Source organism: Stenella coeruleoalba, assembly GCF_951394435.1.
Source record: "Stenella coeruleoalba genome assembly, chromosome: 3".
NCBI lineage: Eukaryota > Metazoa > Chordata > Mammalia > Artiodactyla > Delphinidae > Stenella > Stenella coeruleoalba.
The window spans coordinates 58,527,275-58,555,054 of NC_137148.1; the positions used below are offsets into that span (position 1 = coordinate 58,527,275).

Consider the following 27,780-nt stretch of genomic DNA (forward strand, 5'->3'; position numbering starts at 1 on the left):
TTATTGAATATCAGTCCACCCTTTCTCACTGAGCTGCAATATCACTGACGTAAATCCAATTTCCACATAGGTATGAGTCTGTTTCTAGGCTTTCTGGTTTGTTCCACTGGTATATTTGTCTATTCTTAGCTTGATTTGTGTCATAATGACTATGGCTTTATAATAAGTATTAATGTCTGATACAGTTCTTTGGGTAGAACTGGTATGTTCATGATATTTAGTCTTCTTATCTATGAATAGTATGGTTTTCCATTTAACTTAGGTCTTCTTTAATGTCTGTACATTTTGATAATTTTCTAGATGTACACAAATGTAATCTGCTCCTCCTCAGTGACGTGATCATTAGTGATCTGACTGTCCAGTCAGGGTGTGGTCTGATTGCTGCAGCATCTGGTTACTAATTTTCACCTTGTAACTAATAAGCAATCTAGAGCGAGATGCTTGAAGACCATGCAAATATGCTGCTCAACAATGTACTCAATATTAAGCATTCACCATATTACAAGATGACGATTTCTTATTCCAGCCCTCCTCCTCAACATCTAACAGTCAGCATTTGGCACTTCAGTGTAAGGAAGAAGAGTCTCTTCTTGTTGATCTATCATCAGTATGGACTCATGAGTTCCAACTTTTTCTCAGTGGTCTATGATTATTGTTCGTAATTATTTTGGAGTTCAAATTAACCCAGATTTAGCCAGTGGAGCCTCTTCGGGTTGGTTCCTGTGTCCTTATGACACATCCCCATTATTTTTTTGAGCATTTCCTTTCTTTCTCAGATAACATGATGTTCTGTTGCTTGCTTATTTTTGATAGTCTCCTATTTCTAACTAATACTTTCTATCCCCTTTCTTATTTCTTCAAAAATAATACTTATTTTATACTCAGCATATGATAACTCTAGTATCAGAAGCCTTTGCTGGTCTGCCTACGATGTTTATTGTTTCTGCTGCCTTTTTTGCTCCTTGTGCCTTTGCTCAAGGTTTTATGATTAAAAATAAATAAATAAATAAATATATATATATATATTTTTTTTTGCGCGGGGGCTTCCCAGGTGGCAGTGGGGGTAAGAATCCGCTTGCCAATGCAGGGGACATGGGTTCAAGCCCTGGTCAGGGAAGATCCCACATGCTGCGGAGCAACTAAGCCCGTGTGCCACAACTACTGAGCCCTCGAGCCACAACTACTGAGTCCTCAAGCCACAACTACTGAGCCCACGTGCCACAACTACTGAAGCTCATGCACCTAGAGCCCATGCTCCGCAACAAAGAGAAGCCACAGCAATGAGAAGCCCGCGCACTGCAACGAAGAGTAGCCCCCACTCGCTGCAACTAGAGAAAGCCCGCACGCAGCAACGAAGACCCAACAGAGCTAAAAATAAATAAATAGGTAAATTTATTAAAAAAAATTTTTTTAAATTGTGAGTTCATATTCCTTTGTGGGATTTTCTTTGAGGCCTGGATTGAGGATACATTTATCTAAAGAGGCCCTACATTTGTTTTCTCCAGGTTCCTTGGTATATTACCAATCCATAAGCACTTTACACTAAATTCTTCTCTGTTTGGAGTTTTTCAGGTCACACTGGTTCTATGAATTTAGGCTGAAAATGCTATCAGAAGCCTACAGTTACAAATTCTCAGAAATTTTGCCTCTTTGCCCCACAGTCAGTCAGACAAGTTTCCTTGTCCTCTTCTTTTATGGACAAGATTTTCCTCATTACTTCCATGAGGATGTGGCCCTCAAGTTCTAGGTTAGACATTACCACAGATTTCTCCAAGATAGCTAGTGGCTTAGGTGCTGGCTTATTTTCCAAGATTCCTGCTCCAGTTTCCTTTTTGGCCTCTAGAAATTTCCATTACATTCTAACCATCTCAGACATTAATTAAAAGATGTTATTTATATTTTCCCAGAATTTTTGGTTTTTCCAAATATAAAGTCCAGAAAGAGAAATCATCGTGTCATTTGCCCCTATATCCTGCTTGTTTAATTTTTCAAGTTTCAATGAAAAATAACCACCTGGCCTTTTTACAAATCGCTGAGTTGCTTAAAAGTTCCTAGTTATCCGAAACATATCTTTTCTATATTTTTTCACAAACCTGCCCATGTTTTCTCCTTGGTGGGGGGCGGGTAGGAATGATTGTCAGGTTCTTTTGTTTAAGGGAACCAAATTGAAATTATCATATGTAGAAAAATCATGAATTCTTACATTTTGGGACAGAAATATAAAAAGTACACTTTCTTAAGAATACCATCAGCACAGGATTACCATACTTATTAAATAGTGGAAATTATTTTCCACTCTATTTTTGGTTTTTTTCTTTTTAAATTTTAAAATTTTATGTCTTATTTTTTGAGATATAATTGACATACAGCACTGCCGGAGTTTAAGGTATACAACATGATTTAAGTTACACAGATCATGAAACGATTACCACAGAAAGTTTAGTGAACATCCATCATCTCATCTAGACACAACATTAAAGAAATAGAAAAAAAATTTTTTCTTTGTGATAACTCTTAGGATTTACTCTCTTAACTTCCATTTATAACGTACAGCAGTATTAATCATCTTTATCATGTCATATATCATATCACTAGTACTTACTTATCTTATAACTGGAAGTTTGACTACCTTCATCTAATTCTACCTTCCCCACCCAACATTTCCATTCACTTTATGGAGTAAAACTGACACACCAACTTCAAATTGTTATACTCCTTCTGGTAGTGAGGACTGGGATGAGCTGTCTACTTCAATGGCTGATCCCACTGCACACCTGCTTGATGAGTGGCTCAGCCAATATATGTAATAAATGAGTTGTAATGAAATAGAGCTGTGTCTAAAACAAACAAATGCTAAAAAACAAGAAAACACACACATAAAACCTGTCCCCACTGATGGAAGACACTAGTGACTATAAACCCTGCCTTATGCAACTAAACTGAGAGATTCAGAAAACAGGTCCTGGAGAAAAAGAGAGCAACAGAACCAGTGAATTCTAAATGCTATGAATTCGAAATGTATTTTTTACCTGTGGCACGAACTGAATTTAGGATGGTCTCTCGGTATGCCACCTGGAGGGGCCCTAGATAGGTTTCCAGTCCATATTCCCTCTTGATTCGGTCATGAATTATCTCAATATGTAACTCCCCCATGCCACAAAGGATAGTCTGGTTAAAAGAGGAAGAAAACAAAGATCAAGGAAAAAATTAAGTTTATCACAAAATACTAATAAAGGTATATCAATATATTTTATTTTTCATTACTTACAAAATGAATTTCTTCCGTAATTTTTTTTGGCTCCTACATCAAAACACTGCTTTTAACTTTTCTGATTGAAATAATAAATCAATTAAAAGTGAATCACTAGGCCAATCTCTTATTCTTTGATAGCTGAATTATCAGCTGGGTAAGTGGTATCTAACGAGAACCACACTTCCCAACCACAAAGGTAAGTTCTGGCCAGTGAAATATAAGCATAAATGATGTTGGTAACTTCTGGGTTATGTCTTTAAGGGTAAATAAAGCCCTTCTCTTAATGAAGATATAGACAACCGTCTTGAAATGTGAATGAGGGCAACATCTTGTGAATGGGGGGAATAATCCCTCCCTCAAACACTGCCAACCACATGGCTATTTCCAACCATCCTGGGCACCTTACAGTTTTGTGGGCAGTTGAAACTTCCAAAGTAGCTTGGAACTTTACGTGACAGAGAAACTGACTTTTATCTTCTTTGAACCAATGTTATTTTGGGTCCTTGTTAGAACAAATTTGCATCAAAACCAATCAAAACATGTTTTTGTTTTCAGAAAGCAACAATGGTTATTCCTGAAGAAGGTCTTTGTGTATGAGAGAATATAGTGCAAGGAATCCACATTTGCCCTATTTTATTCATATACCATCTGTGTAGTAAGGCATTAACTTTACCCTAAAGAGAGATCTGGCCCCTGCCTTCAGCTACTGGGAAGTTATCTCTAGGCCAAGATGCTGCCTGATAGAAATGTCTTTGCTTGTCTGGGGCCTTTGTCCACTAGATAGTCTAACAATGTGATTTATGATGTGGCTTTGGAATAGCTGTACCCATTTACAACCTAGAGAGTAAAGGTAGTAGCCCAAACCTACAGGAGGCACTAGAGATTAAATGTCAACCACATAGACAGTATGTGATTATGCCCTAATAAAAACTCTGGGCATGGAAGGCCTGGGTGAGCTTCCCTGACTGACAATACTCTATGCCAGGAGGATGAAGAAAAGCCTTGCATTTAGAACCTCTCAGACTGCCCTAGGTGTCTCTTCCTTTGGCTGGTTCTGATTTGTTTCCTCTCACTATAATAAAACTATAATTGTAAGGAACAACAACAAAAAACTTTTTGGTGTATGAGGGCTATACTTTAATATAAAGTTAAAGAAGTAATTATTTGGAAAAAAGCCAGTTGTAGAATAATACAAGTAGAATGACTTGTTATATATCTGTACATATATATTTGGAAACATAAATACTGTGTTTTATAACATTGCACAGCAGAAAAATGGATGTTTGGAAAAGTGTGAAAGGCTATTCACCAAGTTTTCACAGTGATTACCTATGTAGAAAAGGATAGAGAGACTGAAAGGGAGACTTTAATTCTTTACTTTGTACACTTGAATGTTATTTGCTATTTAAAAAAAAATATGTATTGGCATTTTTTATATAAAAAGTTTCTGTTTTAATTGCTGTTGTAGCCTTCAGAATCAATTAAACTAAATTGCTACCTCATTTAGCTGGCATTTGGGAAAATAAAGTACTCCATATTTTTCAGATTAACTAAATCAGTTTATCCTTTTTAAAGGCAAATTTATAATTTTTTAAGGAAATTTTTCTAGAATTTTATATAAACTCTACCCTGCCCCCCTAAAAAGAAGATGCAGAATGAATATGTGTTCTTCTACTGTATTATATAATATACAGCACAGTCCTGTACCTACTTTAGGTCTCTATTTCCTCCCACATTGTTAGGCTGTAATCTATCACTTCTCACCCATTTTAGGTGTATTATCATCATTAAAAGTATACCTAGGGCTTCCCCGGTGGCGCAGTGGTTGGGAGTCCGCCTGCCGATGCGGGGGACGCGGGTTCGAGCCCCTGTTCGGGAGGATCCAGCGTGCTGCGGAGTGGCTGGGCCCGTGAGCCATGGCTGCTGGGCCTGCGCGTCTGGAGCCTGTGCTCCGCAGCGGGAGAGGCCGCAGCGGTGAGAGGCCCGCGTACCGCAAAAAAAAAAAAAAAAAAAAGTATACCTATGCATCCTCCCTTTAGAAAGCTGCTTCTATAAGTTTTAGCATAAGAGCCTTAAGGTTTTGTCTTGGGGTTGAACTTTATTTCAAAATTTCACAAAAGGCTGTCTTCTGGAAGGTAGAAATGTTGGGAAGTAGTTTATATAAGTAAGGTATAATCATACCGAGGAATTAGGAGAATTTAGCTTGACAGTCAAAATATAATCAGAAATTTATATTATGAGAACCAAAAAAGGCTTTCTCTTTTAGGGGCACAGACCAATCAATGTTTTGGATATATGCACTTAAACACTCTCTCTCACACACACAGATGTTTTCATTGAAAGATTCTGGGGATTAAATAATAATATGCATACTTGTCCAGAGTCAGGATCTAGCTTCACTTTCAAACTGGGATCTTCACGCTGAAGGCATTTCAATGCATGATCCAAATCTAGAGGATAAACAATAACTGTTATCTTTATGTTTCATTTTTTTTGATAAGGTACTATACATTCTAGTGGGAAAATAGATGAACAAGCAAATTTTGAAAAAGAAAATTTCAAACAGCCAGAAATGTTCTGTAGAGAATAAAACAAGGTGATGAGATAGTGATGGGAGGTTACTTGAGATTGAGAGACCTGGGAAGACCTGTCCAGGATGATTTAGATAAAGACACAAACCAAAAAGAATGACATCGCAAGTAAAATCCTGAAGAAAAAGAATTCCAGATAGAGGAAATGGCTGTGCAAGGAACGGCTTCTACTGGAGAAACAAGAAGGCTAGTGTAGCTGGATATTGGTGGACAAAAGGAAGAGTAGCATCAGATGAGGCGGGAGATGTGTGACAGGGAGCACACCATGTAAGGTATTGAAGGCCATGGTGAAGAGTTTGGATGTGCACTGGGAAGCCACTGAAGGGTTTAAATGGGACAATAACATCATCTGATTATGTTCTGCAAAGGTTAAGGAACTGACAAAAAAAGCAAAAAAGACTTTAGAAACACATACAATAATAAACTGGCAAAAGGAAGCTAAATTACATCATGAATAAAGAGATACTAATGTGATCACTCTATGATGAATTATCACACCAAGGAGGAAGTAAGAATACAGCTGACCCTTGCACAACATGGGTCTGATGTGGGTCTGCTTATACGTGGATGCAGAATCGGAGGACCTAAGTATAGGGAGGGCTGACTGTAAGTTATACTGGGATTTTCAACTGTGTGGAGGGCTGGGGCCCCAACCCTCCTCTTGTTCAAGGGTCACCTGTATGTTATTTGCATTAAATATGCCATCTAAGGTAGATACTTTGATACAATCAATTAACTGATATGCACATGCTCCCTCTTTAGACCTGCACTGTCCAAATGGTAGCCACAACCCATCTGTACAAGATATTACTAGTCTGAATTAACGTTAGCTGTAAGTGTAAAATTCATACCAGGTTTCAAAGACTTCACATGGAAAAGAAAAAAGAAAGTAAAGTAGCTCAATAATTTTTATATTATGTTGAAATAATATTTTGATATACTGAGTTAAGTAAAATACATTACTAAATTAATTTTGCCATTTTAACTTTCTTTAAATGTAGCTATAAGGAAATTTTAAGAAGCGGGATGGAAAGACTGGAGCTTGGGTGCCTGATGACGTGTGGAGTCATCCTTGAACCCCTGGGATACCAATTCAAGGCATATTTTACAAGAGAAAGAAGTGAACTTTGGTCATTAAAGCAACTGCTATTTGGGGGTTTTATGCTCTATGTAAGCAAATCTAACAAGAAATGTTATAGCTGGAATCATGAGCTTTACTATATACTATACTAAGGAGTTTGGGTTTCTGCTATAAGTAATGAGAAGCCACTGAAGTATTCTGAGCCAATATGCTAAAGAACAAACTATTTATCACTCAAAAAGGTCAAATGACATTAAACATACTATATAAATATCTTCACTGAGTTCTAAAAGTTAAGCCAGAAAACAAGGGAAAGTTGATTTTTATAAATGGTGATCGGAAACTGAATCGGTTATGAATTGGTTACCATCTAATCTAATACACTGGAAGGGCAGTCCTGAGGTCAATTACTTAGAATCCCATAGATAGCACCACAAGAACAGAATAAGGAAAAATATGGTAAGAGAAAAATGGCAAAGCTGAAAGAAAAAAAAATGAAAAGAGTTTGTAAAAATCAAAACAAATTAAAAAACTAGACCAATCATAAGAAATACTTACCAATAAATGCTCATAAAATTGAACTCAGTGACATAAGAAACCTTTTGAGGTTAAAATGTAACTATTTTATCTAAATTATCAGAGCACTAATTAATTGATGCACCAAGATTATTTATACCTGGCTGCTTAGCCACTGATGGAGGTTCTATGGTACAGAAGAAAACAGGTTCTGGAATCTCCACCCCAGCCAACAAAAGCCTCTCTGCTTCATCGTTTTGTCTATGCTTCTTTTCTCCCTCCCTTTCTGCTCGACGACATGCAGCTAAAGCACTGGACTTGGATGAGACAATGGTGTCACCAGTGGCAGTCTGCAAGCAAAGAAGATGCCTTGGGACAAAACAGGCTATTGGCAAGCACTCAGCTTCCACCAAGGACCACGTAAACCAAAGAAAAATGTTAAGGTAGCACTTCCTCTTCATCAGAACTTAAAAGAGAGACAAATTCATTAAGCTCATTATAACTCTGCATTGGTAAAGCTAATTTAAGTTGTAGAAGAATTCTGTCCAAAATATTGCTGTAATAAGTTCTAACAATAAAACATTCATACACACAAAAAATACATTTAAAACTCATTTGGTAAAACAAATTCATCTTTGAACAAGAGACAAAAGAACGAAAGAGACAAAAATCCTTGCCCTTACAGAGCCTTCATTGGCAAAATATCTTCACTTTTTAACCTGATCAGTCATAAAGTTAGATTTAATTGTCTGCAATAATCAAGATAGGAAAAAAACAATAAAAATAACATTATTTTACATAAACTTAAAACATAAGTATATATCCATAGTGTGTGTATTTTACTTGGATTTGAACTTTATATGAATACAATCCATTCTGTAATTTACTTTTCTTTCTATTAAATGTTTGAGATTCAACCATGTTGATGAATACACTACAATATTCATTATTCCACTACTGATAGCTTTTGGATTGTCTATGGGCTTCTGCTATTACAAAATACCTACTTTTAATTAAACATTTAATCTGTTATTTCCTAGAGAAAAGATTTGGTCACTTACGTGTTTAAGCCCAACAGTCAAAGCAATGTTACCAGCAGTCAGTGAAGGGATTTCTACATGCTGGTCAGCAAATGGCAAAAGCAGACGACTTATTCTCTCCCTGTAAAACCATGATTTATATTAGTAAAAGTATATTTAAAGAAATGAGTGAAGTTTTAGAAAATAACCTAGGCTTCTACTTACGTGCAGTTTCCATTAATATTATGGATGGCCAATTGGCGTTTTATCATGCCTGAGTAAATGCGCAAAAATACCAGTGGGCCTCGTTGCTTGTCATGGAGAACTTTAAATGCCAGGGCACATAAGTCACCCTTATACCACTGCCTATAAAATTAAGAAGTTCCAGAAAAGCCACTTTAAAATACACTTCCTATATATCTATACAGATCAGATCAGAATCACTGCATAAACCTAACCTTGATGTCCTCAAAAGATACCTCATATCTTCTAGTTTAGCTACCAAGGCCAATTAAATAATGTATTATGTACCTCTCTTCCTCCACCGGACTAAATTATTCATTGGAGATCTTACCATTAATTCCTCAAAACCAAAAACAATGGATTCTCTTCCAAATATTACCTCTATTAGCAAATAATTCTTGCCTAGATTTCCCTCCTCAAAAAATATACCTAGGAACATCACACCACTTCTTAAAACCCCATACAGGGTAAACAAATAGGTACTTTCCAATTATTGCTTTCACTCTCTCCTCCCACTCTTCTTCAGCTGCATAGCCATATAAATCTACACTATAAACTTGAACTTGTTTACACAGCGAACACTTACAGAATGATGTCCTTAATTTGGAGTTCATTACTAGGTTTCAGAAAGTTTGAATCCCTCTCAAATTGCCAAACTTTGCACATAGGTTCATTTTTCTGAGGAAATATGGAAATATTTCTCCATATTTTCATCAGTTTCAAAGGAGTTCATGATTCAAAGTAGGTTAGACACTTCTATTATTGAATTTCTCTAATCTTATTCCTGTTTCCTCCAAATTTTAATTTTATTTAACAAATCCTTATATAGAGAGTTGATCATATACTAGGCACTGTTTTATGTGCTTTATCAATATTAGCTCATTTGATTCTTGTAACAATCCTATGAGATAAGTCCTATTCTCTGCATCTTATAGATGAGAGGTTAAAGCAACTTGGAAGACCTGAGATTTAAATCCAGGCAGTACACAGTCTATGCTCATCTCACATCACCATAATGCCTCTCCACTTGAGAGATATGGAAAGTGACTCAGGTCCTAGTTAATAGGATCAAAGTTCACCTCTGTTTGCCATTTGGCACAAAACTCACTGAGATTTTAGAGGGTTTACTACGAAGGACAAAGCTGTTAGTGACAAGAGGAAGAAAACAATGGACCTTTCCTTACAGTTACAAAATATTACGAAAAATCTTGAAATCCAGAATAAATATAAATGTATCTATAGAATATTTATCAAACATCCCCAGTATACTACTTTTTTTTTTTTAACTAAGATGGCAGAGTCAACATTTATACTTTTACACAGCAAAAAAGCCATAAATTCTTATTTAGCTCCATCTGTAAACACAGCAGGTTACAAGAGATGATGACAAATATCCCTTTCAAGTAAAAATTACTATGGCTCTATATTATATTATTTAGAATAATATTCTTCACCAATGTTATTCAAAAACTGTGATTCAACTACTCTCTGTGAAACATGACCTATCTGTCTACCTGTCTTTTCAAGGCTATACGATTTTAATCTATGCACTTGCATACTTACAGAAATTCATAGTTGCGTTCTTCAGGTGAAGGCAAGTACATAGTAATAGCATCTAACAAGGGCTGGACCCCTTTGTTTTTCAGGGCACTTCCACAAAGCACAGGCACTGCTGTCTGAGCCAGTGTTACTCTGTGTACTGCAGTTTGTAGCTGTAAAGCAGAGATATAAATGTTTTATGTGTAGTATTCTGGTCTCGGCCAAAATATCCCAGAATTAGATGCCTCCCCTAACCAACCACGTAAAATATCACTCCTCAGCACACTTCCATCATTCTTTATGGCCTCATTCTTCTTTATTTTTCATTGTAAATAACATTAATCACTACCTGGTATATTAGATATATATTTATTACTTTATTATCTGTGTCCCCAGTCACTAGAATGTAAAATCTATATAAGCATTATAGTAAGTCCCATAAAGATACTGTAAATCACAAGAAACTGGAAAAGTGCTTAAAATAAAGTAGATGCATAAAAATATTTCTTGAATAAGTGAATTAATATACTTGTGATTTAACCTCGATAGTCTACTAGAGGAACTGGTTAGAAATTAGAAATATAAATGAGTTACAATTTCTTCAAATAAATTAAATCCACATTAAATAAAATCCAAAGGAAAATGAGGTATCAAAGTAGAAACCATTTTTAAAAGACCTCAAAAACCAAGAAAAGCTTAGGTGTGCTTGCAAGCTATTGATAAGAGAAACGGTGGGTTAATTTTAGATTGTAAGCTCTTTGAAAACAGAAATCATGTTATGTGACTATAGGGCACAATAAACATCACATTTAAGCATTCAAATACTAAACAAGAAAAAAATTCAAACTTACAGCTTTTCATTCAAAAGAAAAGAAATAATTTTTTCCACCTCTAACTTCAAATGGCTCAAAATTAATCTACAGATCTTGTGTTTTTCTTTACTTCTTTTCATGAAAAATAACCAAGTGAATTTGCTGGGCTCATCTTGGAGCCCACTTAAAACACTACCACTTAAAAAACTTTTCATGGGGGAAGGTTCCTGGCAGAAAAAATAAAAAACGCCTTGAATAAATCTGTCATAATTCAAATACTACCAGTATTTTACTGGCCTATTCTCTGGTTTAATATATTTCAAAAGAAAACCAAAAAAAGGGAAGACCTGGAATAAGTTTCCACTAACAATTAAAACAGATTCAGAAAAAATGTTCTGAGAAAAATGACCATTATAGTATCCAAAAGACCAGTAGATCAAAAAAAAAATTCTATCTGTGATTTCCCTAATACTACTTAGTGAAATGATCACAATGAAGGGAAAAGGCTGCAGTAAATGAACAATGTCTTCTAATTTTTAACAGTGTTCTCCTAATTTTTAAGTCTGCATTTTCTAATGATATGCAAAGTTGAAAAAAAAACCCACCTACAATAGAGTAATCAAACCACATCCAATTAGTAAAACTTGGTCAAAGTAAATGAATAAAATTTACCTTTTCAGCCGGTAGCAAATCAAAATTCTCACTAAATTCTCCTAAAACCAAGTCAGCAAATTCATCATCCAAATCTGCAACCTACAAAGAAAGGCTTTAGTTCTGTAACTTGCATTCACCATCACAACTATTATCTTAAGTCTATACACCATAAATATTCATTAGCCAAATATTTCAAGACAGCTACATGATCTAACTTATCCAGACCAAGGAACTCTTCACATCTTCTAAAGAGATAAAGAGTTTTTCTTTCAAAGGAAACGGGATTGAAAATTGAAGATACGCTCTCATAAGTTTCCTAAACTCATGGGAAGCCAGAGCCAGACAGAGCACCTCAATGAAGTGTGCTACCTACTCAGTGCTCAAAAGAAATAAAAAGTCCACAGCTGATAGCCAATGATAATATATACAATGAATTGCTGTTTTTAAATACATTTGGGGGGGGGGTCTTAGTTCATAAAAAAAAATTTCATTTGGTAATCCTCTAATATTTTGAATGTTCACCAGATCTCCAAGACGTTCAAAGTAAAATGACTGAACTTGTTTATAATCCTTCACTGAGGGAATAAATTTAAGTTGAGGAGGTAGTGGTATAATTTCAATAATAAAAATGTAATTATCTAATTCATGTTCATTTCCTAATCATCTGTGCTTATATGACAGGAGAATTCAACTGACAATAAAATTAACAAAAGAGTTTCAAAAGTTTATAATAGTAAAAGGGAGCAAAACATTCAACCTTGGTGAGAAAAACACATTTTTAACAGCTAACTATAGTAGAAATGTACCCAACCATCTTTCCAAAAAGCAGCAAATATGATGATTAAGCATAGCTTCTGGAATCAAACTGTCTGGAAATGGCTCCACTACTTACAAACTTGTTCAAAAAAACTTTAGTCAAGTTACATCACCTCTCTTTGTCTTGGTTACTCATGGAGATAATACTAGTACTTATCCTATGGTGATACTGGGAAGTTTAAATAACCAATTCCAATTATGCTTCCAGAATATATAGTAAGTATATAATAACCATTGTTTTCATCGCTGTTCACCTTTAGAACACAGGAAGTTGATTCTAGTCCACACTAATCTTATTCTTTAATTCAAAAAAATTTTTTTAACTTTGATAAAATATAACAAACATAAAAGTACCACCTTAACCATTTCTAAGTGAATAGTTAGGAAGTAGTAAGTATATTATTCCACACTGTTGTAAAACTAATCTCTAGAACTTTTTCATGTCACAAAACTAAAACTATACCCATGAAACAACTCTTCCTCATTCTCCCCTCCCCACAGCTCCTGGTAACTACCATTCTACTTCCTGTCTCTATAAAGTTGAGGACTCTAAATACTTCATGTATCTGTAAACTATGAAGTAAAGCAAATGAAAGATAAACACTGCAGTCAAGATAGTGGTGATGGTGGGGTAGATGATTAGTGGAAGGGAGAGAGAAGAGCAGGGAGTAGCACAGGGAGATTCAAGAGTATTGCTGATATTCTATCTCTTAAGCTGGGTGGTGATTACACTGGTGTGCACTGTATTATACTTTACATATTCCATATGTAATTTTAGATGAAATTTCACAATAAATATTTTTTAAAGTTTCTAAATATTTATGCAATTTTAAGCTCAAAGTATTTATTTTACTTGTTCAATTAAGGCATTCCTTGCTTCCGTTATCTCCTTCAGCAATTCAGGATCACTCATTTCCAAGAGGGGTTTTCTCTCAAAGTCTTTTCCATCATCTGAATTGGGATTCCAAAGAAGTTTTTCTTTACTTACTACATCCACCACTCCTTTGAAAGTTTTGCCTTCACCAATTGGTAACTATAAGTCAGAGTGAGATTAACATTTTATTAAATGATCATTAGAACTCAATTAGAATTGCACTGGTGATAGAATTTATCTCTCCCCACTCCCCCCCAAATGTCTCTTATCATTATTGCCATAATCTATACTTATTTATATCCTAACTTCTTCCAAAAGGATTTGCGAAAGCTTCAAAAATGTATATAATATGCCACAATAAAATACGTTGATGAGGAAACTGAGAAGGACCTCTTCATATGAATAAACCAAATATTAATCAACCAACCTGTAAAAGCAAAGGCTTTGCCTTCAACTTCTCTCTGATGCTTTCAACTGCATAGTTAAAACTGTAGAAAGTAAAATCATTTAAAATGTTAAGATACTTAAAACAGGATTTAAGAATGTACTCTAAAATTATAACCCTCAATTGTTCCTAACGTTTACCATTTAACGGTTTTCCACAGGACAACATCTTGTCTAATCTTTTAACATTAACTTCAGATAATAGTGACTGAGTATCTACCATAATTCTGCCACACAGGTATTTAGGGTATCATTATTGTGAGCTTCATTTAACTAAAGTTTGAGGTTAAGTGACTTGATCAAGGTCACACATAATAAACTGGAGTTAAGATTCAAATGCAAGATTTGTGATTACAAGTCAAAGATTCTTTCTTCTAACAACTGTATTTGTTATCACACGACTACCCACTTTCTTCCAAGAGCCAGCCTAATCTTTCTACACTTTTATCTTAGGCATTGTTCGTATCATATGCTATGCTGTTCACTTCTGTGCTAACACTAGGGTTGGCTACCTATGGAACACATGACACATCTTTGGCACGTGGGCTGATTCATACACACATGCAGATCATTCTGGTCCCAATTCTTTAAGAAGCAGCCTAGTATCCAGTCATCTCCCTCCCCATCATCACAGGTGCTGTCAGTCAGTATAGGCAGTATTTCCCTCAACCTCAAGGAACTCCAAACAGAAAAGGGTCAGAACTTAAGCCTAGCACATTTTGAAGGTTGCTGTGCTTTTACTAATCAAGACAAAAGTCCTCTAAACCAGCAGCTTTAGAATTACTGTAGAGAGTTACAGAAATACAAAGCATACTGTGTGATATCAGGAGAGACACGGTTTATGTTTTTTTATTGCCGCTCTCATACCACAGATCAGGATCTCTCCCTTTCACATTTCCCCAGTATCCTTTGATGCTTAATTCTTGCTCTTTCACATTTTCTCCAAATCCTTCATCGTTCTTGATTGTCTGGATTCTGTTCTCAGAACAACGTATCCATTTTGGATTACCACTCTGTAAGTCTGCAGTATTACCACTACATCTCAGCATTAACTCTTTTGCCCTATATGCAGGTCTCAAAACATCTACATTCTCCTCTCCTAGTTTCCTTTCATTGAGAGCATTTTACCCATTAGCTAAAGAAAATCGGGGACAAGGAAGAACATCATTCTCTGAAGCAACTACAAGAAACAATTCTCTTCCCTCCCCCATTAGCAATGACAGTGAGCACCGTAACATTCAGCAATACACGGACTCCACCATACAGCTCTAAATAGAAGCAATGGATTCAGCAAGACATCACTCTGTCAGGAGCCTAGAAATCAGGATAAAGCCTCTCTACATTAGAATCAGAATGATTCATCATCTATCAGCTCTCTATTAATCCCACATTGTTACTTTACCTATGAATCAACTGCTCCGAAATTTTTTTAAATGGGATTGAATTGGGATTCTATGGAATATTTATACCTTATAGGGAACAGCTGTTTATAAATTTAAGTTATAGTGCATTAAAAGCTCAAATCATATTCTTACTTTGATAAGCCAAAGAAACACACGTTAAATACCTTGCTCCAATTTTGTCCATCTTGTTTAAAAAACAGATTCGAGGTATCTTGTGTTTATCAGCTTGCCTCCATACTGTAAGAGTTTGTGCCTAGAGCAAAGATAAGGAAAAAGCCCATATTTGACAAAAATAACTATGTTACTACACATGGAATAAGCATACCTAAGACTCTATTATAACATAGAACAGGGTCCTATTCTAGCACAGAATTAGCGCCATTGCACACATACCTCTGGACCCACTCTTATGCTATCAGGTTAAAACAGTTAAAATGATCAAGCATGACTGAAGATTATGCTTCAAACTGAGAATACTTTGGGTGAACTAGGTTGCAACACAAAGGGAATTAACAACTGGGAAGTACTGGGAGTCACAGAAAGAGGACTTAACCAAGAATTACAAGACCTACTTTTTGTTTGGCTTCACCTTACTTAGTAATGTCACACAATACTGAACTCATCAGTTTTCTGATCTGTGAAATATGGACTTTTGCCTTAATTAATTCAGACAGTTGTGATGTAAAAAGAATAGGAATGTACTATAAAATGCTAGTATGATAAAAATCGTGTATTTTTACTGTGAATGTTTGAACGTTCATATAAACTGAAAAGGATTTAAGGAGGGGAAAGGAAGCCAACACCTGTATTTCTAAGTTACAATTCTCATATGCTTTTCTATTTAGCTTTCTGGTTATTGTTAAACAAGTAATTTTTAATATTTGGCTTCTTTTAATTCCACTTTCTGTACATGTTAAATATAAACAGTTTGCCTAGTACAGTCTAATAGCCCTGAAGCAGAGCATTAAAAGCCTAATGTGCTGACACTGTTAAAACAGAAGCCAGTTTGTCATTTGTTTTATTAGGTAAAATTGATATACAATAAAATACAGTTGACCCTTGAACAATATAGGGATTAGGGGCACCAACCTCTGCAAAGTCAAAAACCACTTACAACTTTACAGTTGGCCCTTCCTATGTGCTATTCCGCAACTGCGGATTCAACCAACCACGGATTATATAGTTCTGAAGCCCATATTTAGAGGAAAAAATCCACATATAAGTGAACCCATGAAGTTTAAACCCATGTTGTTCGAGGGTCAATACAGATTTTCAGTTTATACTTCAATGAATTTTAATAAATGCATATACTTGTATAACTATTACCCCAATAAAGAGAAAGAACATATAGAACATTAGAGATTTTTATGTCCCTCTCCCCATAGCAACCTGTTCTGATTTCTGCCACCATAGATTCATTCTGCCTATTATTGAACCTCATATAAATAGCATAGCTTCTTTCACCCAACATAATGTTTCTGACATTCATTCATGTTGTTGGGCATACTGGTTCAGTTTTACTGCTAAATTCCTTTGTATAAATGTACCAGTTTTTCTATCCACATGTGGATGTGCACTTGTGTTGTTTCTAATTTGGGAATATTATGAATTTAGCTGCTATAAACATTCTGAACAAATCTTTGGTGAACAAATGTTTTCATTCCCTTGGATAAAGATGGAGGAGTAGAACTGCTGGGTTATAGGACAAGTGTATATTTACCTTTAAAAGAAACTGCCAAATAGTCTTCCAAAATGGTTATAATATTTTACAGTCCACCAACAATGTATAAGAGTTCCAGTTACTCCACATCCTCAACCACGATTTGCTATCATTGTTTTTAATTGTAGCCATTCTTGTGGGTATGAAATGGTCTCTTCGTAATTTTAATTTGCATTTCCCTAATGACCAATGAGACTGAGCATCTTTTCATGTGCTCACTGGTCATTCACATGTCTTCTTTGGTAAAGTACCCATTCAAGTCCTTTGTCTTTTTTTTTAATTGGGTTGTTAGTTTTTATTATTGATATGCAGTTCTTCATATATTCTGGATACAAGTCTTTGGTCATACACATGTACTGTGAAAATTTCAGCACATACTCCCTACGACAATAATATTCTCTACATAATCGACTATTATTGCACTCTGGAAGTTTAACATTCATATAATATTTTATCTAACATTATAAATTTTCTCACAGTCTAAGGACTGCCTTTTTTTTTAAGTTTCATGCACATAATTTTGAAGAGGTCCAATTAATCAACTTGTTTTTGTTTTATGCTTCTTGTGTCTTCTCCAAGAAATTGTTACCTACCACTCCCTCCACCCATGCCAAAGTTGTTAAGATAATACTTTATTTTCCCTCTAGAAGGTATATGGATTTAGCTTAACACTATGATCCACTCCAAACTAATTTTTATGTGGGGGTGGGGGGATATATACTATAAATTTCCCAAGAACTAAACATATTAAAAAATAAAACAACAATTCCCATCACCCCACCTGCCAGCTAAAAGTCCATCTACTGTTTTAGCAAACAGTAGCCTCCTGTATCACAAATTCAGAAACTTCCTATTACAGCATATTTCAATCTTGTAAATAATGCAATCTGAATGATTAAGTGTCGAATTTATGTAAAGAAGTTATAATGACAGGAAGGATGCAACCATTAGGAAATGAAATGACTCTAAGAAATAGAAATAATAGGTGTATAATCAACCTCAGACATCAGTGTCAGGCTTTATATCAAGCAAATATCACTGTCTGTCAGGGGTCCTCAATAACTGTATTATTTCCCCTCGAACTAGTACAATAAGTATCCACTTAGTCTTCACCTAGATTCACCAAATATTAACATGTTACACTTGCCTTTTTTCTCTCTCTATAAAACATTATGTGTCTGGTGGCTGGGAAAATGTGCCACTTGGAACTACTATAAAGAGCATGATTAACTGATGGTTCCAACTGTTACCCTTCTAGATCTACCACCATGTATTCTCAAGGCGCACCTTCTTGGGGGCTGTTTCCAGCTAATGACTGAGCTCAGCAGAAGGACAAATGGAGGCCCATTCCCACAAGACATGGGTTCCTCTAACAGGTAACATTAGCTTGAGGACTCCCCATGAGCGAAGCCAAACGCTTTTGGAACTGTACTATGGCCTGAGACTCTTCCTGCCTAATCCCGCATCCTTCCCCCTCTCCTTCAAAGGTGTCAGCCTGCCCTGTGGTCTGAACGCCCTCTCCTACTTCCCTCTTTTCTCCCTTATTCTTCGCAGGTACTTCCCCCCCGATGAATCTCCTATACATCTAATCCCATCTTGGCATCTACTGATCAAAGTACCCAAACTAACACCATGTGTGTATGTGTGGGTGGATGGGAGCTGAACCATGAGAGCAAGTTGTAGACACCATGAGACTTTAATCCTAAATACTTCAGCATGCATTTCCTAAGAATAAGGACATTTTCCTACATAATCAATTTCAAAGACCACATTCAGGAAAATTTAAGTTGACACAATACTTTAATATATATATATTACATATTCAAATTTCTGATTTTCCCAGTGATGTGCTTTGTAACTTTTTCTTTTTGATCCAGGATTCAGCCAAAAAGGATATATTACGTTTAGCTTTCTTGTCTCTTTAGAATCCTTTAATCTAGAACAATTCCACAGCTTCCCCCCAACCCCAATTGTTCATTTTCCTTATGTTAAAACATTTTTTTTTTGAATTTCTGAAAAGTCTTGGCCAGTTGTTTTGCAGAATGTCTTTCAATTTAGATTTGTTTGTTTTCTCATGATTTGGGCCAAACATTTTTGCCAGGAATACAACATAGGTAATGTTGTATCCTTCTTAGTGCATCATATCAGGAGGCCCATGGTGTCAATCTGTCCCATTTTGGGGGATATTGATTTTGATCCCTTAATTAAGGTATCGCTTTTAGTAATTTTAAGATTAGAAGAACTAATGTGGATTCTATATTCAAGATAAAGCCAATCTTGAGATTATAAAACAAATGGAGTACCAGCTAAAGAGAGCATAACTGACCCCAGTAGCAACAATTTTATTATAAACCCACTTTCAGGATTTATTCACGGAGTTATATATTAAGTTTTGGGAGAAAATCCTTCATGGGTCGCTCACATTTCTGCATGTTTTGTCAGGAGAGGCAATGACTGACTGCCTTTATTCTGGACTATCTTTTCAAAAATGTTTGTATAGCAAACAGTTTAGAAAGATATTGTATTTCCCTTCAGAGCAAAAGGTAGGTTGGCTTACAACCCTGGAAGATAATGTATTCCTTCAGAGCAAAGAGCAGGCACTTTTACTGCCCATCATAAAATACTTGCATTCTCTAAGCACAGGGTTCCACTGCAGCTGTCACCTGACTTCCCTTTGTCACCCTATGGGAATTAGGGCTTGAGGAACCAACACAAGGAAATGCTGATACTCTGGATATTGCTATTTTGGAGATTAATAAAGTCCTTCATCCCTGACTCAGAAATCTTGTGTCTTCTGCCAGAATCCATAAAACTATGGCAGACGAACTTGTTAGCTTTAAAGTAAGAATCTCAGCCTCTTCACAGTTCTCAAAACTTTCATATTTCCTACAGAAAAGCAAACTTTACTTTCCCTTTTACTATGAAGTATATTATATGAGATCATATATAGATCATATCTCAATATTCAATTCCAAATTCCTTTAACCATAATTGGATTTATATGAGCTTACCAAATAAAGGGTTATAGTTAAATCAATCTGATGCATTCTACTTTTTTAAAAAATCATGCTGTTCTATCTTCACTTTACTTTGACAATATTTTTTACCTCTACACCAGCAGAGGCATCAAACACAGCCACTGCACCATCTAACACTCTTAGGCAGCGCTCAACTTCCAAGGTAAAGTCCACATGACCTAAGAAAAGGATGAGAAATGTAACACCTCAAATCTTTAAACCATCACCACCACCACCACCACGTGATCCAGCAATCCCAGTTTGGGTACATACCCAGAATAATTGAAAGGATAATCTCAAAGAGATATTTACGCCCCCATGTTCAGAACAGCACTATTCACAATAGCCAAGAGGCAGAAGCAACCCAAATACCCATCAATGGATGAATGGGGGTGTGTGTGTGTGTGTGTGTGTGTGTGTGTGTGTGTGTGTGTGTGTGTGTGTGTGTGTGTGTGTGTGTGTGTGTGTGTGTGTGTGTGTGTGTGTGTGTGTGTGTGTGTGTGTATAAAATTTTGTATATATACAAAATGTGTTACTTATGGGCAATGGAATACTATGCAACCTTAAAAAGGAAGGAAATCCTGTCACAGGCTACAACATGGATGAATCCTGAAAAATTTTGCTAAGTGAAATAAGGCAGTCACAAAAGGACAAATAGAGTACGATTCTACTTATAAGAGGTATCTAAAGAAGTCAATCTCATAGATCTACAAAGTAGAATGGTGGTTATCAGGATTCAGGGGAGAGGACAAAGAAGAAAAGTCATTTTATGGGTATAGAGTTTCAGTTCAACAAAATGAAAAAGTTCTGGAGATCTATTTCACAATAATGCGAACATACTTAACACTACTGAACTGTACACTTAAAAATGGTTAAGACAGTAAATTTTATGATATATATATATATTTTTTTACCACAATTAAAAAAACCCCACACATACACAAACAGAAAAGCCTCAAAATAATGCAGCACCTCTGCATTGCTGAAACAGCACTATACCTGGTGTATCAATTAGATTGATTCTATACCCCTTCCAATCGAATGTAACAGCAGCTGACTGAATAGTTATGCCTCGTTCTCGCTCTTGAGCCATGAAATCTGTCACCGTGTCTCCATCATCAACATCTAACCAGGAAAAAAATGACATAGTTAGGCTTAAAAGTATATTTTATAGGTCTTTGATATCTACCTGACATAGTTTCAGAAAAACTGTTCATAAATATTTGGTTTAATATTTAGAGTCCTTAATCATTCTCTAAATAAATCGTCATTCTAGAAAAAGATTTTTCAGCAGATGAGTAATTTTTCCATAAAAATAATCTTTCTGTAATAACTAAGATTAAAATCTTCTAATATTTTAATTTTACTGAACCATATACTTCTTCCATTTTTTTTCTAGTTCAACTTTCATTATCCCGTCCTTATCTGACGTTCCTCACACCTGATCCCTTGACAGGAGGCAGAGTAATGCCCTAAGAGCAGACAGACCAAATTTAAATCCCAACTTTATCACTTCTCTACAATCTTGAGCAAGTTACTTAACCTAGTTTTTAAAATATGGCTAATAAAGCCAACCTTGCTGGACTGTTATAAGAATGAAATGAGACTATATATATAGAGTACCTAGCTCAGTAAATGGTAGCTACATGGAATAAGGTAGAGACAAAATTCCTCCAAAGTTAAATCATCCCTTACAAACCTTTCTCATTACTTAACTCTCCTTTTAGGATTTATTTATACAAACATAAAGTCTTCTGTAGTATAAAGTCATGGATAAAATTTATCCTGACTACCAAAAAGGTCACTCAAATTACTCTGCAGGGCTTCCCTGGTGGCGCAGTGGTTGAGAGTCCGCCTGCCGATGCAGGGGACACGGGTTCATGCCCCGGTCTGGGAAGATCCCACATGCCACGGAGCGGCTGGGCCCGTGAGCCATGGCCGCTGAGCCTGTGTTTCCGGAGCCTGTGCTCCGCAACGGGAGAGGCCACACAGTGAGAGGCCCGTGTACCGCAAAAAAAAAAAAAAAATTACTCTGCAGTAAAATTCTTGGATTATGCATTTTACTCTTACTCTTATTCAGTAAAAGAAATGACAAAGAGCTGATCTTTACCAATCAAAATTCAAGTTATCATGGCCTTATACTACCACTGCTTATGTCAGCATTAAACCTCTAAAATGCTAGCTAGTTACTCCATATCATTTTTGTGTGTGTATACGTGTGTATAAATATACATACACACACAAATGCACCAACAGAGGGGAAAACAGCAAGAAAAATGTATCTGTTAGCAACTCCAAATATCAGTGTTAAAGAATTGTAGCAGTATTGCCAGTTATTCACAATATAACTAACCGAGAAAACAAACATCATTAAGAAGACAAAGACCAGGGCTTCACTGGTGGCGCAGTGGTTGAGGGTCCGCCTGCTGATGCAGGGGACACGGGTTCGTGCCCCGGTCCGGGAAGACCCCACATGCCGCGGAGGGGCTGGGCCTGTGAGCCATGGCCACTGAGCCTGCGCTCCGCAACGGGAGAGGCCACAACAGTGAGAGGCCCACGTACCACCAAAAAAAAAAAAAAAAAAAAAAAGAAGACAAAGACCAAATAACTAACCAGAGGTTCTAAATAAGGCAGTAAGTTTCTAAGACACTCAAAAAATAAAAATTTGCACAAAGATAAAGATCTTTATTTCCTATTATTTTTTAAAAATATAAATTATTTATTTATTTATTGGCTGTGTTGGGTCTTCGTAGCTGCGCGTGGGCTTTCTCTAGTTGCGGTGAGCGGGGGCTACTCTTTGTTGTGGTGCACAGACTTCTAATATAAGTCCTCCTATTATTTCTTTATGATGACACATATGGCTAATAAAATCAACCTTGGATCAACAAATTCTGCCACAATTTGGATAGTTTCTAGGCCTCTGGCCTGAACCAGAAAAGAACTTCAAAACATATCTAGTTTATGTGTGTGTGTGTGTGTACATGTGCGCATATATATGTATCTAATATATATATATATATATATATATATATTCCTAGAGTAGTCAGATTCATACAAAAAGAAAGTATAAGGGTGGTTTCCAGGGGCTGGGCAGAGGGGGCAATGGGGAGTTGTTGTTCGATGGGCATATAGTTTGGGCTTTGCAAGATGAAAAAGTTCTGTAGAATAGTTGCAAACAATGAGAATATACTCAACACTATTGAACTGTACACTTAGAAATGGTTAAAATGGTAAATTTTATGTTATGTGTTTTTTTACCACAATTAAAAAATAACTGTTTACTTGAAAATTGCCTGCGTCCACCTCATCTGGACCCTCGACTCAAGGATACACTCGGGGGGCTTCCCTGGTGGTACAGTGGTTGACAGTCCGCCTGCCGATGCAGGGGACGCGGGTTCGTGCCCCAGTCCGGGAAGATCCCACATGCCGCGGAGGGGCTGGGCCCGTGAGCCATGGCCGCTGGGCCTGCGCGTCCGGAGCCTGTGCTCTGCAGCGGGAGAGGCCACAACAGTGAGAGGCCCGCGTACCTCAAAAAATAAAAATAAAAAAAAATAAAAATAAAATAAAAAAATAAAAAGGATACACTCAGGGAATATGAGGGAAGGATTCTAATCAGACTCGTGATACAAAAGAGGAAGCCTAACAATGTTCAGTGTTTTGCTGTCTGTTATTTCCCCATTTACACAGCAATAAATTCTATGAGAAATTCATGTGCTTATACATTTAGGAACCTATCATCATGAAGATTCTAATCGTGAATGGTTTTCTCCTCTATAAACATTAAGTCTCAGCCAATTCCAAGGGTCTAGAGAAATAGGTCTCAATAGAGCACATTTCAAAATCACTGTGGAGCGTTTGAAAAAGACATTAATTTCCACTTCTGGTATTCTGGACCTGATGACCTCCATGTCACATTTCAAAACAAACTGTTTCACCAGAGATAAAGAAAGGCACTTCATAATGATAAAAGGGTTGATTCATCAGAGAAATATAACAATCATAAGTGTGTGTGAATCAAATACAAGTTTCAAAATACGTGATGCAAAAATACAGACATCCAGGCCATACCCAGACATGTTGAATCTTAATTTTCAGAGTGGAGCTAGGGCACTGTTATTTAAAAACAAAACAAAACAAAACAAAATCTTTAAAAGATACATGGGCATTAAATGTGCATGCCTGGTCAAGAACCACAATTTTGGGACTTCCCTGGTGGTGCAGTGGTTAAGACTCCATGCTCCCAATGCAGGGGGCCCGGGTTCAAACCCTGGTCAGGGAACTAGATCCCACATGCATGCTGCAACTAAGAGTTTGCATGCCACAACTAAAGGAGCCGGTGAGCCGCAACTAAGGAGCCCTCAAGCTTCAACTAAGGAGCTCGTCTACCGCAACTAAGACCCAGCACAACCAAATAAATAAAATTTTTAAAAAAAAGAACCACACTTTTTGACATACTATAATAAAAAAGTAAATTCAAAACTTAGGTAAATTATACTACTACTGGGGGTTAAGGATTAATGAAATCCTTTCTTGTTCTGCATGGGAATTTGACCTCTGGTTAACTTTCTGGCTCTCTTCTCCTAGAGCCCAGAAAACAAGTATGCCAACTGCATTGCTAGGCAACACACTTATGGAAAAAATAATTTCCAATTGGTAAACTACATCTGACCTGGGAAGAATAAATAATGAATTATAAATACCTGCTGAAGATACATAGCTTTAGGCTTCCCTGAGTGGGGTATGGCATGCCCCTTGTGGGAAACCAGGAAGATGACCCACGGAGCTGTAACAAGAGATGCTCGTTCCTACGGGGCATGAGTCTTCTAAGCTAGGGTGGCTCCTGTGAATCTTGTTACCTTGCAACTAAGCTATCGCTTTTGGGTGGCCAAAGAAGACAGTTCCCACACAGCTATGTGGACTGCTATAAGAACTTCTATAGAAAGAAACATCTATTGCTGGCAAGCTATGTTTCCTGTCTCACAGCCTTCTGAGTAGACCAGTGCCAACTATAGCCCAAGATAGTCTTGTGAGTCTGATTGTTTAATTGAACCTAAAAAGACCCTTTGGAGTACTGTAACTACCTTAACTTTATGCTGTGGTTTAGACAGCAGTGCCTCCATGCCATACTCAAGGTCTCTAGGTCGACTTCTTAATCAAAATATTTTCCATTGATGTTTTTTTCTAATGGGGGGGGCAGGGTGAGAGGAGGAATCCATTCTAACCTCCCAGTGATCTTGTGTATCCAGAATAATACAATATTCTTTCTGTGGTGGTAGTTTTTCCTGCATCGATATGAGCCATAATTCCAATATTACGGATTCTGTTTAAAAGGGGAAAAATTAAAAAAAGACATGTATTATAAGGTGGACATTACTAAAATTGTAAAACCAAAATATGCTGCACAAATTTCAAAGCTGGTTGGTATTTCAACAATTTATATAATGGTGTAAAAACTAGAAAAATGGAAAACATATCACTATCACATTACTCTGACAAAACAGCTAAGTAACAAAAGAGCTAACTACAATTTTGTGACTACCTTATATTAATTTCTATGAAAAGTGTGCTGTTGCTACATTAAAAATTTTTAGCATCGAACTGAGACAAGAAAATAGCTTTTAAGATACATACCAATATCTATTTATAGTTAATTAGCTAGGGCAGGAAGTTACAGAAATTAGAGCATTCACTAAATGCTGAATAAAGCCTATGTGAAAAACCTGTAACTCTTCCTGGCAGCCTATGGAAAAGACAATATCAATGACAGTACTTACTTAGCAATAGGAGGATTGATGATGGAATGAAGGGACTTGATATCATTTCCTATTAAACCTAATGGAAAGAGTGTTAAAACTCAACTGTTAAATTTAAAGAAAATTTCCTTTAATTTATAAATGAAAGAAATTAAAAGAATTTTAAGCAAATAGTAAAATTACTATTAAAGTAAATCCAATTAAAGTAAAATTCAAGCTAAATATAACACTCATTTACCTAAAATTTATTTTCTTGCAATCTCTAAAAAAACCTGTGGATGACAATAAAACAAGATAAAGTTTTTAAACATCAATTTCTAGATTATATCCTTAGAAAAATATAGATTTACCCCAATCTCTGCCACCTGCTACAATTCTATAATAGAATTCTATAATAAATAGAATTTCAAAAGTAGAATGTTCATAACAATAATCTTCAGACACTAGTAGATCTTGAACCAAAAAAAAAAAAAATAAGCACAGTCCTGTAAACCTACATTGTCAAGGCTTGAAGAGCAAAGAGTGATACTCATATCAGCTAATAATGAGTTTTTGTACAGCTTGAAACCTACCTTCCCTCAGCAATTCCAAGAACATGATACCTATAAAGATAGCCTGGGAGGTAACACTGAATAGAAGCTATAATAATCTAATACTTGTAAAGGGCCAACTTGTAAAAACTAACAGTATTTCTGAAAAAAAAAAGTCCATAATGACTTACTCCATGCTTACCATTTATTCTATTAATACTAAAGAAACAATGAAGTTACATTTATAAATTTAATTTATACCTTCCTGCTATTTAAACCAGTTCTCCCAAACTTCTATAATAAATTATGATGACTTCTATTACATTTTGAAAACCTGATAGCAGTTTGAAGACTGAAAGATAATCTGTACTGCTATAGATAAATTTGTACGGGCAAAATATAGAAACCCAGATATACACCAATAATGCAGAACAGTAAATTCACACGCCTTTAACAAGTCACACAGCCAACTGGTATTTTTACTCCATTATTCTCACATGACAAAGATGGTAATGAGAACAGCTACAGAATGAAGCTACAGGTGACCCCTGAACAACACAGGTTTGAAGTGTGTGGGCCCACTTATCCAAGGATCTTTTTCAATACATGCATGCTACAGCACACGATTTGCAGCTGGTTGAATCTGCACACGGAACTGCAGATGCGGTGGGCTGACTACAGTTATATGTGATTTTCAACTGTTTGAGGGGTCAGCACCTGTAACCCCCTCATTGTTCAAGGGTCAACTGTAGTTTCACTAAGTCTCCCACATGCTTGCTTACTTCAAACACAAGAAGCACATTCAGAATTACAGTACAAATGACCTTTGAACAACCTGAAGGTTAGAAGGGCCAACCACTGTGCAGTCAAAAGTCCAAGTATAACTTCACAGCCTGCCCTGTGCACACATCGTTCCTCTGTATCCTCAGTTCTGCATGGGCAGATTCAACCAACCGTGGATCATGTAGTACTGCAGTACCCATTTAGTGAAAAAATTCTGCATATAAGTGGACTCTTACATGGTTGAACTTATATCGAAGCTCAAATCTGTGTTCAAGGGGCAACTGCAGCCAGTTCCTCAGCCTTCAGGCTTTTAATAGCCATATTACCTAACCTAATCTATCCCAGATAAATATTAAACCAAACTACTCTTAAGAACCCTCAAAATAAATTATCCTGTTAAACCTCTATTAACAGAAAATACTTCTGTATAAAAACCAGAAATGAACTAGGAAAATCAACATTTTACAGCAAGAGCACTCTACAAGTAGACTCACTGCTAAACCTCTGAGCCGACCCTTCCCTTTGCTCAGCTCATGAGGATGGACAGCAGATGAGGAACATAAGTCTACTGGTACTACCTCCTAGCATCTATCAGAATACTCCAACTCCTAATAATCTCAAGGAAAGAGCCAAGAAGTAAAAGGGAGCCACTGTTTTCAAAATGGTTGGAGACCCCTAATAAGGGAGAAGATTGCAAATGAGAGAGAGAGAGACAGAGAGAAAAGGGAGAAA

General features: G+C 36.3%; 1 protein-coding gene and 1 long non-coding RNA gene across 4 annotated transcripts in view; one reads left to right on the plus strand and one right to left on the minus strand.

Annotated features, from left to right (window-relative positions):
• The window catches only part of GFM2 (GTP dependent ribosome recycling factor mitochondrial 2), a 46,481-nt gene that overhangs the window by 10,895 nt on the left and 7,806 nt on the right, over positions 1–27,780 (minus strand). The window contains exons 1-15 of one of the 3 annotated variants that reach the window (XM_079916434.1): positions 25,974–27,674; positions 25,757–25,814; positions 25,205–25,302; positions 20,982–21,107; positions 20,073–20,161; positions 15,410–15,498; positions 13,826–13,886; positions 13,378–13,557; positions 11,727–11,807; positions 10,267–10,415; positions 8,686–8,826; positions 8,503–8,602; positions 7,602–7,791; positions 5,627–5,703; positions 3,030–3,168 (exon numbers count right to left, since the gene is read on the minus strand). In XM_079916434.1, the coding sequence (XP_079772560.1) occupies positions 3,030–3,168; positions 5,627–5,703; positions 7,602–7,791; positions 8,503–8,602; positions 8,686–8,826; positions 10,267–10,415; positions 11,727–11,807; positions 13,378–13,557; positions 13,826–13,886; positions 15,410–15,498; positions 20,073–20,161; positions 20,982–21,107; positions 25,205–25,283 (1,501 nt within the window). In that variant the 5' untranslated portion in view covers positions 25,284–25,302; positions 25,757–25,814; positions 25,974–27,674. Of the gene's footprint in view, positions 1–3,029; positions 3,169–5,626; positions 5,704–7,601; positions 7,792–8,502; positions 8,603–8,685; positions 8,827–10,266; positions 10,416–11,726; positions 11,808–13,377; positions 13,558–13,825; positions 13,887–15,409; positions 15,499–20,072; positions 20,162–20,981; positions 21,108–25,063; positions 25,303–25,756; positions 25,815–25,973; positions 27,675–27,780 lie in introns of those variants that run through there. The other 2 variants (XM_079916433.1, XM_079916435.1) reach the window with 2 other exon arrangements.
• On the plus strand, positions 7,767–18,314 carry LOC307183639. Its single transcript, XR_013827544.1, has 2 exons — positions 7,767–7,884; positions 18,224–18,314. It is a non-coding gene; the product is annotated as an uncharacterized lncRNA (long non-coding RNA).